Consider the following 15,430-nt stretch of genomic DNA (forward strand, 5'->3'; position numbering starts at 1 on the left):
AGTGAAGTTGAGACTGGTGGAGAACAATGGTGAAAACATCTTGAGAGAGTTCCAAAGTGCCTTTCCCAGGAGAAGACTCCACACAGTACTGTCTGTGCAGAAAGATCCTGCAGCAAGGATGAAAAGATGTATGTGAACTGAAAAGAAACTAAGAAGTCATAATGGAAATAGGAATGAAGAAAATGAGCTGTTCAGATGCCTCTGCACTTTCTGCCTGTCTCAAGGGTGGGATCCTGCTGAGACTGCTAGACTAGGGCCAGATTAGGACAGTCAGTTCAGGGCTAACGAGTCCACTGCCCTTACTGCCTTACTACTGATAATACCATGCAGCAGAGGTGAAAAGCTTTTTTTTTTTTTTTTTTTTTTTTTTTTAAGATTAAACTGTACAGCAGTGAACAAAAGTCATCAACTCTAAAGGTTAACTGCTAACAATGGCTCTTTGCTTACAGCCAGCTCCTTTGTCAACAGACAGGGGTTAACTTTTAACCCCCTTGTCCCTTATAGCCAACAATGGCCTGAACCAAAGTTAACTTTTTTTTTTTTTTTTTGAGACAGGGTTTCTCTGTGTAGCTTTGCGCCTTTCCTGGATCTCGCTCAGTAGACCAGGCTGGCCTCGAACTCACAGAGATCCGCCTGCCTCAGACTCCCGAGTGCTGGGATTAAAGGCGTGTGCCACCACCGCCTGGCTGATGTTAACTTTTAATAGATGTTTCTACATGACACCTAGCATGCACTCCATGCCTGGTGCTCACTTTTCTATAAAAAGGGTCTTGGAACCTACCCCTTCACCACAACCTCAGAATCCTGAACACTGGCTGTGGACTCAGCTAGCTGATAAGCTTTTGTGCCCTGTGGTGATTTTCTATTCTTTGTTTTTGTTTTCTGGAATAAAGTCTGCTTCTGGTTTAATAGACTTTGATGGTCTGTCCCCCATTATTGTGAGACCCCAGACCCAGTAACCTGCCTCTCTCCTGACCACCTCACTACTGCCTGGTGGCTTCCTACCTATTTCCGGAACACAATAGGCAAGTCCTTGCCTCCAGGCCTTTGTACTCATAGCTTCTTCCCCTCCATGACCTGTGGTCCACTTCCTCACTTCCTCCTCCTGATCACAGGTCACTGATTTATAACAGTGTAGCTCCCGAGCCCACCACCTCCCGCCAGCCCACCGCCTCACTTCTTCCCTGCTTTCTCATTCTCTCAGAACATTTATTACTGTTTAACATGTTCCAGATTCCTTGTTTTGTTTGTTTGGTGGTGATGGTGGTATGGTGATTTTTTTTGTTTGTTTTAAGATATGGTTTTATCATGTAGCTTTTGGCTGGCCTAGAACTCACAGAGATATACCTGCCTCTGCCTCCTAAGTGCTGGGGTTAAAGGCATGCACCACCATGCCTGGCCTCTTTAAAAATATTTTTTTAGGGGCCTGGAGAGATGGTTAAGAGCACTGGCTGTTCTTCCAGAGGCCCTGAGTTCAATTCCCAGCACCCACATGGTGGCTCACAACCATCTGTAATGAGATCTGGCTTCCTCTTCTGGCCTGCAGGCATACACATAAACAAGACACTCTATACATAATAAATAAATAAATAAATAAATAAACCTTTAAAAAATAGTTCTTTAAAATTCACAGGCATATGTTCATTTCGTGTGTTGGGGTAATGAGGCATGAGTTATGGCAAACACAGGAAGTCAGAGGATAACTTGCTGCAGTCTGTCCTCTCCTGTGTGTCCTAGTGGTCTAACTGTAAGGATTCTGTCTTTAATTACGTCACCAGCCTGCGCCGGCATCCCAGCCTAAAAAGCTGGTGGGTCCCCTGTGTTCTCTGTTTCTGCTCTCTCTCCTTCCGTACGTACTACGCCCCACTCCGCGCACCGTCTTCTCTCTCTCTCTCTGTCCCAATAAAGCTCTAGAAAGGTAACTATGGCTCGTGACTCTTCCGTCGCCGATACATCTAGCACTCTGCTCCTTTGGCATGGCCGCTGCGGGCGGTGGCCAGTCACAAGCACCACCACGTAACCGACACTGACTCGGGCAGAATGCACCCTCATCTGCTGAGCCGTCGCCAGCCCTATCTTTCTTAAGAACTATTCTTAGCTTATTGGGGTTCAATTTTTATCTTTTCATTTTGGTGTAATTGGTATCCCCAAAAATGTCCTTGCATGGTTATAAATGTTAGCAGTGTTGTTAGTTATCCGTGGTTGCTATGATATGTTTGTTTGGCAGATCATGTGGCACTCTCTCTCTCTCTCTCTCTCTCTCTCTCTCTCTCTCTCTCTCTCTCTCTCTCTCTCGTTTTTTCTCATTTCTCACTTGAACCTCACTTTCTCTCATTAGCAGAAATTCATTTTCTACTGAGACCTCCCTACCTTCTTCAGGGATCAGAAGAGTGTCCTAGACCAGGTCCAGAGACCCACTGAGGAGTAGGTTCCTTGTGGAAACTGGGGAACTCTTCTGTGCCAGGTCCCTTTCTTGTTCACCACGACAATATACCAGACAGGAGACAATATACCAGACAGAAGCACCTTAAGGGAAGAAGTACTTAATACGGTTCATAGCTTCCAAGTTTCATGGCAGAGATCATGGTAGCAGGACCATGTAAGCCAGACTCGCCATGGAAACAGATAACATGAGAGGAAGAAGATAACATGACAGTGCACTCCTCGGGACCATCCCTTGTGACCCACTCCTCCCTCCATCTAAGCCTCACCTCCTCGGGATTCTAGGGCTGAGTCGGGAGAACCACCAGCTAAAGGCATCTGCTGACCTGAGTTAGACCCCTGGGACGCACGAGTTCAAGTGACACCTGATGTTCTCTGTCCTCCAGTGTACACTGTGGCATATATGTGCTCAGGAACGAACACACACACACACACACACACACACACACACACACACACACACACACAGACAACATACAAATATACACACAGACACACACAGACATACACACAGACACACAAACATACACACACACACACACACACACACACACACAGAGCTAGCGAAACATGAACCTATGAGTACATTTCATGCTCAGTCCACAAAGCTATTCTTTTAGTTTGGTTTCATTATTTTGGTAAATATCTGGTCTCTGTGTGCTTGCAATCAAAAAACCCACCCATAAAAGGCCCCCTAGAAACACATCAACTTAGTGTTAGTTACCAAGGGAAAAGTGAACCCCAAACCTATTAGCTTCACTTGCCCTCCATCAACCTTAAAAGCTCTTCTCCTTCCAAGCCAGGTGTGGCAGAGAGTGCCTGTACCCCCATACTCAGACTGTGGAGACAGGAGGACTAATGTTCAAGGCCAGCCTGAGCTACACAGCAAGTTTGAGGCCAGCCTAAGTATGAGTCCCTGTCTCAAACCTTATTTAAAAAAAAAAAGTGACAAGTCACACAGCTAGGAAACACGTTACTAGCTTCCCACTAGCTTTGCTGTGGAGACCGCACGCCTGTGGCGGACGGCTTATGGTAACGGTTGCTTTGCTTACTTCTCATTGACTTGAATCCATTTTTTCCTGAAAGCACTGACTTCGCTTTGGTTTTCAGAGATCTGATGGTGACATCTCTGCCTCCACGTTGTGTCTTTCCCCTTCCCAGCCTAAACCTTTGAGTCTGTGTGTGGATGTGTGGGTCATTGGAGGAATGTTTTGTCCAAAGCTGTGACACACGGTGAACTTGGCCTGCTGCATGTCGAGGCTAGCGTGTGTCTTCTACCCCGCCCTTGTGTGTAATCATTCAGCTGCCTCTTACCTGTCGTCAGGCCCAGCTGAACCACAGAGCCAGGATATTTGTACAGGACCATGGCACCAGCAGCAAGAGGAACTCAGCAGATTCTCGAATGAACTGACCATTCTTCCAATTGACCCGTGCCTCCCACAAGAAGGAAGACATCTTTTGACATTGTGCCTTAGCCAGCGGAGAATTACAAGAATCTACCCATCCCCCAAACTAATAAAAGCCTGTTCCTCTCATTATTCAGAGCAGCACCCCCAGCTCCAGCTGACCTGTATGTTCACAGCTTTGGATCAGATGTCATTTCAATTCTTCTCTTGCTCAACTCATTCACGGCTAGACCTGCCCCGTGTCCCTCTGTCCCTCCTGTGGGACTGGTTGCTTTATCGATTGGTGCTCAGAAACTGTTGACGTAAAAAGGACATAACTTGGAGTCTGAGGAACTCTAGTGGGGCAGCTGTGAGTTAGGGTTCCCGGGGAGGCAGGAAAGGCGTGAGCTCCATGGGCTGTTGACTGCTGGGAAGGAATAGGTACTACCCTCTCCCTAGGGACAAAAGTCTCCACTTGCAAACCTAGTAGGAACTGGGACGGTCGTAGAACTGACCTCACGATCTCACTTCAGTTTCGAAACGAACACCTGGCCGTTTCTTGTGCCTTACCTCACATCTCCCTTTGACCGTGACTCAGAGACTGACTGTTTGCACTCTGAGGATTTTTGTTTTGTTGTTTTTTAAGGCACGCTTTATTTATTGTTTGGGCGGGCCTCGAATTCTCTGTGTGGCAAATGACATTGAACTCCTAGTCCTCCTGTCTCTTCCTCCCAGACGCTGAGATTGCAAGCTTGCACGGCCACCACAAGTTCATGTGGCGTAGAATCCGAACCCGGGCAAACACTGCTAATTGAGCTACATCCCCAGTCCTTACTCTGCATTTTTAGGATTTTGTTGTTCATTTTTAATCTGTAAAATGGACAAACAGAATGAAAAGGTCCATAGCCTTTTTTTCTTCTTTTTCTTTTTTTATAGAGGGAGAAGGCACATGTATACACAGGTAAAACAGGGTCTCTCGCTAAACCCAAAGCTAGGCTGGCAACAAACCCTAGAGACCCTTTCATCTGCGTTCTCCACATGCCCGGCTCGTGTGTGTGTGTGTGTGTGTGTGTGTGTGTGTGTGTGTGTGTGTGTGTGTGTGTGTGTATGTGTGTTGTGGGAGGTGTAGGCACATGTGTGCCACTATGACACTCCTGTTGAGATCAGAGGTCAACTTTTGTGGGTTGGTTCTGGCCTGTCCTTTTTGAGACGGTTTCTTCCCACTGGGTAAGCCAGGCTTGCAGACTTTTATGCTTCTGAAGATTCCCCTGTCTCCGTCTTCCATCTCCCAGCAGGGAGGGGCACACTGTGATTACAGACACTTGTGTGAGAACCCCTGTTAGTATTCTGACCTACCCCTTGGAGACCCGCCTAGGTCCTGATGTCATCTTACTTTTAGACCCACCTCGCCAGAGGTAGCGTGCTCTCCCTCCCTCCCTCCCTCCCTCCCTCCCTCCCTCCCTCTCTCTCTCTCTCTCTCTCTCTCTCTCTCTCCTTTCTCCTCTCCATTCTCTCTACCCTCCCCCAAATAAACTTGCCACATGGATATTGCGTCTGCCATGTAACTTTCCAGTGTCTGCTGTGCCCGCCGGGCATGTCTCATCCGCCTCAGGGCACCTTGGTCCAAAACCCACCAAGGCCTCTCGAGAGGCACATCCTTATACCCCAGCTAAGGTCCTCATGTTTGCATGGCAAACACTCTTACTCACCAAGAGAAGCTAGCTTCTGACACACCCTTCTACCAGGATGCTCTGTCTGCACAGGCTGAGCACAGTGGAGCCAACTTCCTGGAGCCCTGGATTTAGAACTTGAGGGTATCCTCTGTGACCTTCCCAGGCCTGCAGAGAGATGATCCACGGGAAGCAAGAAGTCAGTTCAGTTCAACACAACTCAGTAGCTGGTGTTGGCTCAGACTTTGAGAATCTGACCCCAAGTAGTTTATTTTAGGCTTGTTTGTTTGTTTTTTAAGACAGGGTTTCTCTGTGTAGCCCTGGCTGTCCTGGAACTAGCTCTGTAGACTTGGGTTGGCCTCAAACTCACAGAGATCTGCCTGCCTCTGTCTCCCGAGTGTTGGGAATAAAGGCGTGTGCCACCACTGTCTGGTTTATTTTAGCCATATTTAAGCACAGAACAATTTGGTGAAAACTTTTCTGCTGATAACTAATTCAATTCCACGTGTATGACAAAGCATACATAAATCTCCCTGAGGAACAAAGTGAGATACAGAGCAGACGTGGTTACTGTGAGGGCTAAGGTTATGTTTTAGGTTTGCATTATGTGCTTAAGACATCTATAAAACAAAAATGCCTCTTATCTCTAAGTCTCACTTGCCCAAGGAAATATAAACCTGTAAACCCCACTTGCCCAAGGACAGATAACTTCCTGGAATGCTGGGGGCTGTTCATGTAAGATAACAAACCACATATCATTTCTATAAAGGTTGGTTGTCTCATCTACATGTGATAATCACATGTAGATGGGAGGTTCACAGGCAGGAAGTACATCAAGATGTATACTTGGCCCAATTGGACCAAGGCAGGAAGTGTGTAGCCTTGTGGGTTTTGTTTCTTTTTCTTTTTCTTTTTTCTTTTTTTTGTTTTTTGTTTTTTGGTTTTTCCAGACAGGGTTTCTCTGTGTAGTTTTGGTGCCTGTCCTGGAGCTCGCTCTGTAGACCAGGCTGGCCTCGAACTCACAGAGATCCATCTCCCTCTGCCTCCCGGATGTAAGGATTAAGTCCCTATTTACGTCACCAGCCTGCGACGGCGTCCTAGCCTAAAAAGCGGGCATGCCCTCTATGTGTTCTCTCTTTCCGTTCTCTTCCCTCCGCGTGGTCTGTTTTTTTCTCTCTCTTTCTCCCTCCCCCTTTTTCCCAATAAAGCTCTAGAAAGGTAACCATGGCTGTGATTCTTCCGCCAACCAGCACTCTCCTCTGTCGGCATGGCCGCCGCGGGCGGTGGCCAGCCACAAGCACCGCCGCTTAACCAACACCAAGTGCTGGGATTAAAGATGTGTGCCACCACCACTCAGCTTGGGTTTGCTTTTACAAGCACCTGACTAACGTAATTCATGGCTATACTCTGGGAATCCCAGGTATGGACCTGGCCAGTGTCCATTGTCCTGGCCTGTATTAATAAATCTTGTTTCAAATTTGGCTAAAAAAATTGTGCTGGTGCCTTAGTCTCAACCAGTGGGATTAACACTACATTGAAACTCTTTGTAAACTGGACATGGTGAGGTACATATTTAATCCCAGCACTTGAGAGGCAGAGGCAAGGAGATCTATGTGAGTTTGAGGCTAGCCTGGTCTACATAGTAAGTCCCAGGACAGCTAGAGCTACATAGTAAGACCCTGTCTCCAAAAGCCAGCAAACAAACAAAAAAACAAACCCCACCCCTTTGTAAAGTCCATAAATATAGGTTCTGCAGAATGACTGAGAAAAACAAATTTATGCTAAGCGTCTGGGGGAGGGTCCAGGTCAGGAAAAGTCTCTGACCTTACAGATAGAGCAGAGGTCACCAGACTAGAGAGCACAGCCACTCCCAGCCTTCTGGGTGGACACCAGGGTCTGCATTCCTTCCCTGGAAGGAACCAATCTGTGAGCTTAACATTCCAGCTTCCCCTAGTGCTTACCTGTGGGCACAGAGATCTCCAGGTCTCCTACAAGAGCTCTTTCCTCTTCGAGTTGATTTGCTCTGGCATTTTGTCCCAGTGATGAAATGTGGCTAACACGTGAGGTCATGAGAGCACTTGCTGAAGTTTGTGGCTTTGATTAAGGAATTCATTAGATTGCAACATGTTAACGTGCCTCATTCACTTGATAGACAGAATTCTTCCACAGGATCCAATGCTCTTTATTATTTGACTATCTTCAACATAATGAGTTATTTCCCTAACATGGTACAAGAAAGACAAACCAGGTCTTTTTTGTAGCATCATTAGGAACTCATTGTTTCATATTTTATTCTATATATTTCATTTCATCACTTGACATCATTTCCTGTACTGAGGCTCAAAATGAGGGTACCATCTTTGGGCTCCTGGGGGAAGCATTCATTTCACAGATGAGTGAGTGTGTAAGGCTCAGAGGTAAGAACTTAGGAACAAATGTAGCCAAGTAGGACACAGCCCTACACTTCAAACCCAGGTGTGTCTAGCAGGGGCCATAAGGTCACAGAAACCCTGTGTTACATGAACAATGAATTTTATGCAAGGAAAATCAGCTTGGTCTAAAGTTCAGTAGATACCTGAAAAGGCAAAAAGATTTTAAATGTTTGGGAAGTTAACTACAGCTAAGAGACTAGGGAGAGCTGGGAACTGTTGACATTTAGAGATAGATACATAAGGGCCCCATGGAGTAGAATTCTGAGATCTGAGAAGCCAGTGAGCATGAGCCTGAGATGCTAAAGCTGCCTGTCCCTGTATCTGAGATAAGGCCGGGCCAAGTTTGCCCTGGAAGTTTGGGAAAACTAGAGGCCAGGAGACTCCGTGGCCATCAGGATTAAGAGGCCAGCGCCACAGGAGGGCTGTCAAAGCAAAAGACACTTCAGAAATGGAGATGTAGGATTCCGGTACTAGTCAAATCCCACTGAAGGTTCATTGGAACCCTGGCTTGTGACCTTCTGAGGCCCCAAGGGCATGCCAGTGTCCTCAGCAAGGTTGGAGACTGACCTGAGTGTCACTTTTGTCCGTAGAACTGGGGAAGGAGATTTGAAATATCCATAGCAGCACAGGAATTAACTTCCTGGAAAACAGCAAGTATTTCTGAGTTGATACTTCCTGGACTGGAGGGCAAACCCTGGCTACATTTGTTTCCGTAGTGACCAACCAGGCCTCCCAGGGGTTCCTACTTCTTAAATAGGGTTGGCCAAGAGAGGGCCATGAGCTAAGGTGGTGAGAGGGAATCTGGAGTTAGGTGTTCCTGGCTCATCTCTATGGGTCCAGTGAGGGGCAGAGAGGGCTGGCATCTGCTGGCAGCCGTAGGCAGAGCCCTGGGTTTCCTAAACAAAGTGGGTAAAGCAATGGGGGTCCCCCCACCTTCCTGAAGGATAGGTGAGACTTCCCTATGCTAAACTCACAGGTGGACTGACACATAGCTCCTATGCCTCTGGCTCCTGATGGGCCACGAGTTCCTTGGCCTTCACCAAACCACATGCCCGCAACTGCAGGACGGGAGCCTGAATGGGCAGGTCTGGTCAGGTAATTAGGTTCCAGGTTGATTCCCTCTAAACTCTGAAATGCAATCCTCCCCTAGAGTGAGCCAAGGACTCTGACCCCACTGTGCTGTGGACTGGAGAGGAGCCATGAAGTCCTGGGCAAGGTGCATCCTTCTTCTGCTGCTGCTGCTACCAGGTAAGGAGTGTTCATTCTTCAGCCATCCCCGACTCCTTTCCCCCAGGCTGGCCTCAGGACTCTTCCTCCACCATCCTGCTTCCTCACGATCCTCAGCTGCTCTCCCTAGACAACCAGGAGAGGGCTCAAAGTAGGAGGCCAAAACCCATGTGTCCATTGACCCTGTGAGGGAGGCAGGAGGAGAGAACCGAAGAGGGGCTGGGTGGCTATCCCTGGGTGGGGTGATGTCCTTGAGCCGTGTCTCATGGGGGTGATGACTTTGAGGATGGAATGCTGACCCCAGACCTCTTCTCTTGTTTTCTTTTTTAAAAATTCGGTGAGAGTTTCATGTGTTTATAATTTATTTTGATCATACCTGTCTCTCATCCCCCTCTCTCCAGTTCCCTTGGACACTCTCCAATATGGAACTCTTCTAACCCACCGGCCTCATCCCTTCCTTCCCCCCTCTTCTTCTTTGGTTGTCCACACCAAGTCCAGATACTGCTGTCCATGTGGGCATGGGTGTGGGGTCATCCACAGGAGCACGGGCCACCTACCAGTGGCCACACCCCCAAAGAAAAATTACTCTCCCTCACCTATCAGCCGTCAACTGAGTCCTTCAGCTGGAGTGGCCTTGGGAGCCCACGCCCCGCCACACTCGAGTGTTGACTGCCTGCTCTTGGGCAGGTCCTATGCAGGTTTCTACAGCTGTTGGGCGGGGGGAGGGGGGGGGCTGCAGGAGGGCATCAGCCGCAGCATGTCCAGAAGACAGCATTTCCCAGCACTCTTCCTCAACTTACAGCTTGCGTTCTTCCTGCCTTCTCTTCTGAGACGGTCTGGAGCTTGGGAGGGTGTTCCTGTAGAGACGATGTCCCATTTAGGGCTGAGTACTCAGTCGCTTATTCTCAGTATGAGTGTCTGAATTAACCAGAGCCCACTGAGAAACTTTCTCTTGTTTTCTAGGGGGACGTGGGGATGTGTTGCCTTCAGGTAATGATTGGCCCTAACTGTCCCAGGGAAGAATCCAGGGCAGGGGATGGAAGGAGATGTTGGAGATGGTGGGTCCCAGGTGGGATTGGCTTTCTGAGAAGGTCCTTCTGCAGTGTGTGGCCGTTCCAGAGATGCTGGGAAGATCGTGGGTGGCCAAGATGCTCAGGAAGGACAGTGGCCTTGGCAGGTCAGCCTGTGGGTAGCTGGAGAGGGCCACATATGTGGGGGCTCCCTCATCCACCCAGGGTGGGTGCTCACAGCTGCCCACTGCTTCCGTAGGTAAGTGAAGTAGGGGTGCAGAGTGGCTGCCCTTCTCCTTACCTTGTCCCTCTCCAGCAGACGCCTCAACAGGCTGGGGCTATCTCTTCCTAGGTCTCAGAATCCCAGCTTCTACAGTGTGAAGGTCGGAGGACTGACACTCTCCCTTCTGGAGACCCCCATAACCTTGGCAGCTGTGAGGAGCATCTTCGTGTACCCCAGCTACCTCTGGGAAGACACGTCTAGTGGAGATATTGCTTTGGTACAGCTGGACACTCCTCTGAAGCCCTCTCAGTTCACTGCTGTCTGCCTCCCAGAAGCCCAAGCGCCTCTCACCCCCGGGACCCTATGCTGGGTAACAGGCTGGGGGTCCACCCAAGAAAGAGGTGAGGGAATATGTCTATACCCAGTCCCTACTCCTGCCCATGGGAAGGCTTGACTAGTGGATGTACTTCCAAATTGTGGGCTTTGCCTTGGCCACAGTGCCCATTCATGGCAGATTTGGGAAACTCCATCCAGTGTCCAGGATTCTGCCTACTGCAGAAATGGGTAAGCTGGGGCCTAGCAGCCATGAGATTATGGAAACTGGCACAACTCACGGGCCAGACTGGACTTGGACTCTGCTCCCAGACTCTGTTTCCTGGCTTTGGGATATGGGAGGGACTAGAGAACAGAAAAATGGTGGGAGGTCCATGCTGTCTGCATGGTGGGAGGGGTTCCAGTGCGTCAGGGGGTACTCAGGCCAGGCCTTTCTCTGGTACAGACCTGTCCAGTGTCCTCCAGGAGTTAGCCGTGCCTCTCTTGGACTCAGAGGAGTGTGAGAAGATGTACCACATCCCAGAGAGCAGCCTGTCAGGGAAGCGACTCATCCAGGCAGACATGCTCTGTGCAGGCTTTGCAGAGGGCCAGAGAGACTCTTGCCAGGTGACACAGCCCTTTGCTTCTCTCCCTGGCACCCCTGCCTCGCAGTCATATCCATGCCCCACATCCCAGGGACTCGAGGAAGACCAGGGCACTCACTCAGCCTCTGTGGCCTTGGCAGAGAGTGTTTTTATAAAGTTTTTTTTTTGATCAGGCTCTCCTCCTTCTCCCTCAGGGTGACTCTGGGGGACCACTGGTCTGTGTCATCAATAGTTCCTGGATCCAGGTTGGGATCACCAGCTGGGGATTTGGCTGTGCTCGGCCAAACAGGCCTGGTGTCTACACTCGGGTGCCAGCTTATGTAGACTGGATTCAGAGAACCGTGGCAGAGAACCCCTCCGACACCTGTGGATGCCACTCCAGAGCCTCTGAGGCACAGCCACTGCTGCTGCTAGTGGTGCTGGCCTTAGCCTTGCCAGGGGCCATGTGAACTAGAGTGCTAGAGTTCTGGATCCTCTCCTGGTGGGACGGGAGACTTGGAAGCTTAGAGGGGACACTGAGAAAATAAGTCTCAAATGGTGGGTTTGCAGGTGACAGCCTGGGAGGTGTCGGAGGCTGAAGTGACAGGAAGAGTTTTAAGGACACAGTAATCTGGGACACAGACACACATCCTATGAAACACAGACAGCCACTCACATGTCACCTCCCACAGGCCTGGTCCTGGTTCAGCTAACCCTTTCAGTCACACACAGTGTGGCCGTGGGGAAGTAGGGAAGCTTCCTGAAGCTTCCTTCAGAGAGGGTGTGTGGACTTCCTAAGGTCACACAACCAGCTGCCTGGGATAAAATCTCCGTCCAACAGGTGTGGATCAGAACCTGTGCTCCTGCGCCGTAGGAAGCCTCTCTATGTACCCCACGCTGGCCTCAGCCATGCAAGTGAATGCATCAGAGGCATGAACCACCACACTTGGCTCTTATTCTTCGCTCATAATGCATCTTTGTTCTGACAAAATAAATAAATAGAAATCCTTTGCCATGGAGCTGGAAAGGTGGCCTAGCAGTTAAGAGACTTCCAGAGGACTAGAATTTGATTCCTAGCACCCACATCATGCAGTTTACAATCGCAGGAGGTCCTGCTTCTGGCCTCTGAGGAATACACATGGTGATACACAAACACATAAAATAAATCATCATCATCATCATCATCATCATTATTATTATTTTGGTTTTTTGAGATAAGGTTTCTCTGTAGCCCTGGCTGTCCTGGAACTCACTCTGTGGACCAGGCTGGCCTTGAACTCACAGAAATCTGCCTGCCTCTGCCTCCCAAGTGCTGGGATTAAAGGCGTGCGCCTCCACCACCTGGCAAAATAAATCATTATTAACAAGACCTGATGATTTTATGTGGATAGAGGTTTGTCTGCATGTGCAATGCTGGTGTCCATTCAGATCTCTCTCTGTCTTTGTCTCTCTGTCTCTGTCTCTCTCTCTGTGTGTGTGTGTGTGTGTGTGTGTGTGTGTGTGTGTGTGTGTGTGTATTTTGTTTTGTTTTTTGAGACACGGTTTCTCTGTGTAGCCCTGGCTGTCCTGGAACTCACTCTGTAGACCAGGCTGACCTCAAACTCAAACTCAAACTCAGAGATCCACCTGCCTCTGCCTCCTGAGTGCTGGGATTAAAGGTGTGCACCACAACCATTTGGCTCTGTTCAAATATCTTGAAACCAGAGTCACAGATTAGAGTTATAGACAGTTGTGAGCTGCCATGTGGGTGCTGGGAATTGAACCTATGTCCTTTGGAGTAACAGCTGGTGTTATTAATCACTGAGCCACCTCTCCAGCCCCCAAAATAAGATACATAATTTTTAGAAATCCTTTGACAGAATAGCTTTCCATCTGCTGGGTCTGATCACAAGATGCAGGGGTATGCATCAGATGGCACAGCCTTTCTCTCAGGTTTTTTCTAGAAATTCATTTGCATTGTATTTTCCAAAAGTATCTGACCATATGCAATGTACATCAAATTGATAAGTTGTCATGTGCTGTTTGAGCTCGCTGAGAAGCTGGCTCTGGGAACAGAGTTGCCTGGGGACAACTGAACCCCACTTCAAAACCCAAACATGTTTAAATGTCCTCCAAACCTCCTTGTCTAGGAATGGGCTGGCCCCTCTAGCTCCGTGACAGGCAGGATACCATAGCAAACAGTGAAAATCTGTGCCCTTGAGAACAGCTGGGAAGTGGAGCATTTTCAGCAATGGTTTCTCTTGCTTATCTCGTGATATGAAAGTGCCTGGCATGGGAAAGAGCGGCAGGAAGTTCAGCCATGGAGGGAGAGCACAACTGGGAATCCAGCGCATGCCTTAACTTACTCAGTTCCTATTGGATGTTTGTGAAGACCTGTTTCATGACATCATCTCTATCCGTTGCTGTTTGTTCTTCTACTTGGAGGCCTTACCAGAGGGAATCCTCTGCTCTGCCAGGACTCACTCTATTGGGAACTCCAGCCCCTCAACAGGGCTCCCCTGGATGGGGTGTGTTGAGCACCCAATTTGATGATATTTTGCTTTCAATCACTTGTTATTTATTCATTTACTTTGGCTTGCTATATACATAATGATCTAACTCACTTAAAACTAAAGTCACGGTTACCATAGATCATTCTCCAAAGTGCAAAGAACACAATGGTAGGTTTAATAAAAATAATCCTTTATAGGCTGCAGAGACGGCTTTGTGGTTTAGAGCACTGGCTGCTCTTCCAGAGGGCCAGGGTTCAATTCCCAGCACCCACATTGTAGCTCACTACTGTTTGTACTTACGGTTTCAGAGGATCTGACATCCTCTTCTGACCTCCATGGCCACTGCATGTATGTAGGCAAAACACCAATATTCATAAAATAAAAATAAAGTCTTTAAAAATTAAAAAAAAAAGTCCTTTGCCCCAGAAGGTTTTTGAAGTCCAGGCCTGGGCAAGTTGCGGGCATCTCTCCTGTCTTCACAGTTAGAATCACTGCTGTCCTGTCAACCCTCCTGTGTGGTTACTAGCAAAACTCCCATTCTTTCCTGAAAGTGTCTCAAAAGTATATATATATATATAATATACACATATTCATCACGACTCAGTCAAACCGAGAGCAGGGAACCATTTGATGCTTTTGGCGGCAGCCTTGGCATGTAGTTGCCATGGCCACGAGAGTCTTTGTTCTGCCAACTCTGGCCTGTGGAACATCTCCCACACGCTCCTAACCTACTGGCAACTGTAGGTGCTACTCACAACAGCTTTGGGTGCCATTACCTACTTGGTGGTGAGTGTCCTCTACCTGGGTTTAGTAGATGTACAAAAGGTCACCTGATAGAACACATAATCATTTTCAGGCAGAGAGACATTTGAAAGTTGAACCCTTTCCTTGGAAGTCTGAGAAACTCCCACTGTCTGTGTGACCTGAGGTGGCTGGGCTGCTAGGGCCATGGAGGGGATGGCTGCCCTCTTTGGGAGAACTATCCATGCTCCCCAGGGCCAACCCTCTATTTCTGGAAACATTGCCCACTCCAGGTGGCTGCCTGTAATGTGCCACAGTAAGGCTGGCCCAGGGCCAATGCCAAAGGCGGGAGGCAGGGGAATGGCTTAGTTGGTAAGTGCTTGCCACACAAGCGTGAGGACCTGAGCTGAACCCCAGCACCCATGTGAAGGTACTACATGTAGCAGCACATGTAATCTGAGTGGTGGGGAGGAGAGGATGAGAACCTCTGCGGCTCCCTGGCCAGCCAGCCTAGCCTAAGATGAGCTCCAGACCCGTGAGAGACCCTGTCTCAAAAAATAGTTGCTTGCCCTGGAGTAAAAGACTCAAGCTTCACTCCTGACCTCCACACACGTGGACATAAGTACATATGCCCATTGAACACACAGCCACAGCCACACACACACACACACACACACACACACACACACACACACACACACACACACAGCTACTGCTGGCTGCCCAGGTCAGAGGGAGAGATCAGAACTCTTCTCTGGGTGCCCCCTTCCTGCACTCAACTCTGTCCCATTTGTCCTTCCAGGATGAGGGACTCATGTCTGGTGAAGGATTTGGCTCTTCAGTGTCTACTTTCCCCCTCCTTTTCTCTTGATGTCAAGGGTCAAGCGTCTTGTTAATAAATTCTCTGTCTCC

The 15,430-nt window shown here is 48.7% G+C and overlaps 1 protein-coding gene across 1 annotated transcript; it reads left to right on the plus strand.

Moving 5' to 3' along the window:
• The first annotated feature begins 9,128 nt into the window (after window positions 1–9,128).
• On the plus strand, window positions 9,129–11,755 carry LOC128121218 (serine protease 30-like). The gene is made up of 6 exons (XM_052755633.1): window positions 9,129–9,177; window positions 10,120–10,146; window positions 10,260–10,425; window positions 10,519–10,790; window positions 11,168–11,328; window positions 11,501–11,755. The coding sequence occupies exons 1-6, from the start codon at window positions 9,129–9,131 to the stop codon at window positions 11,753–11,755; spliced, it is 930 nt and encodes a 309-aa protein (XP_052611593.1).
• The last annotated feature ends 3,675 nt before the right edge of the window (window positions 11,756–15,430 follow it).

Source organism: Peromyscus californicus, unplaced genomic scaffold (genome assembly GCF_007827085.1).
Source record: "Peromyscus californicus insignis strain IS unplaced genomic scaffold, ASM782708v3 Scaffold_3__1_contigs__length_106647218, whole genome shotgun sequence".
NCBI classification, from domain to species: domain Eukaryota; kingdom Metazoa; phylum Chordata; class Mammalia; order Rodentia; family Cricetidae; genus Peromyscus; species Peromyscus californicus.

Coding starts and splice junctions, on each gene's coding strand:
- LOC128121218 (XM_052755633.1), top strand. CDS start 9,129: ATGAAGTCCTGGGCAAGGTGCATCCTTCTTCTGCTGCTGCTGCTACCA. Junction 10,147..10,259: donor TGGGGATGTGTTGCCTTCAG/GTAATGATTGGC, acceptor GTCCTTCTGCAG/TGTGTGGCCGTTCCAGAGAT. Junction 11,329..11,500: donor GCCAGAGAGACTCTTGCCAG/GTGACACAGCCC, acceptor CTTCTCCCTCAG/GGTGACTCTGGGGGACCACT.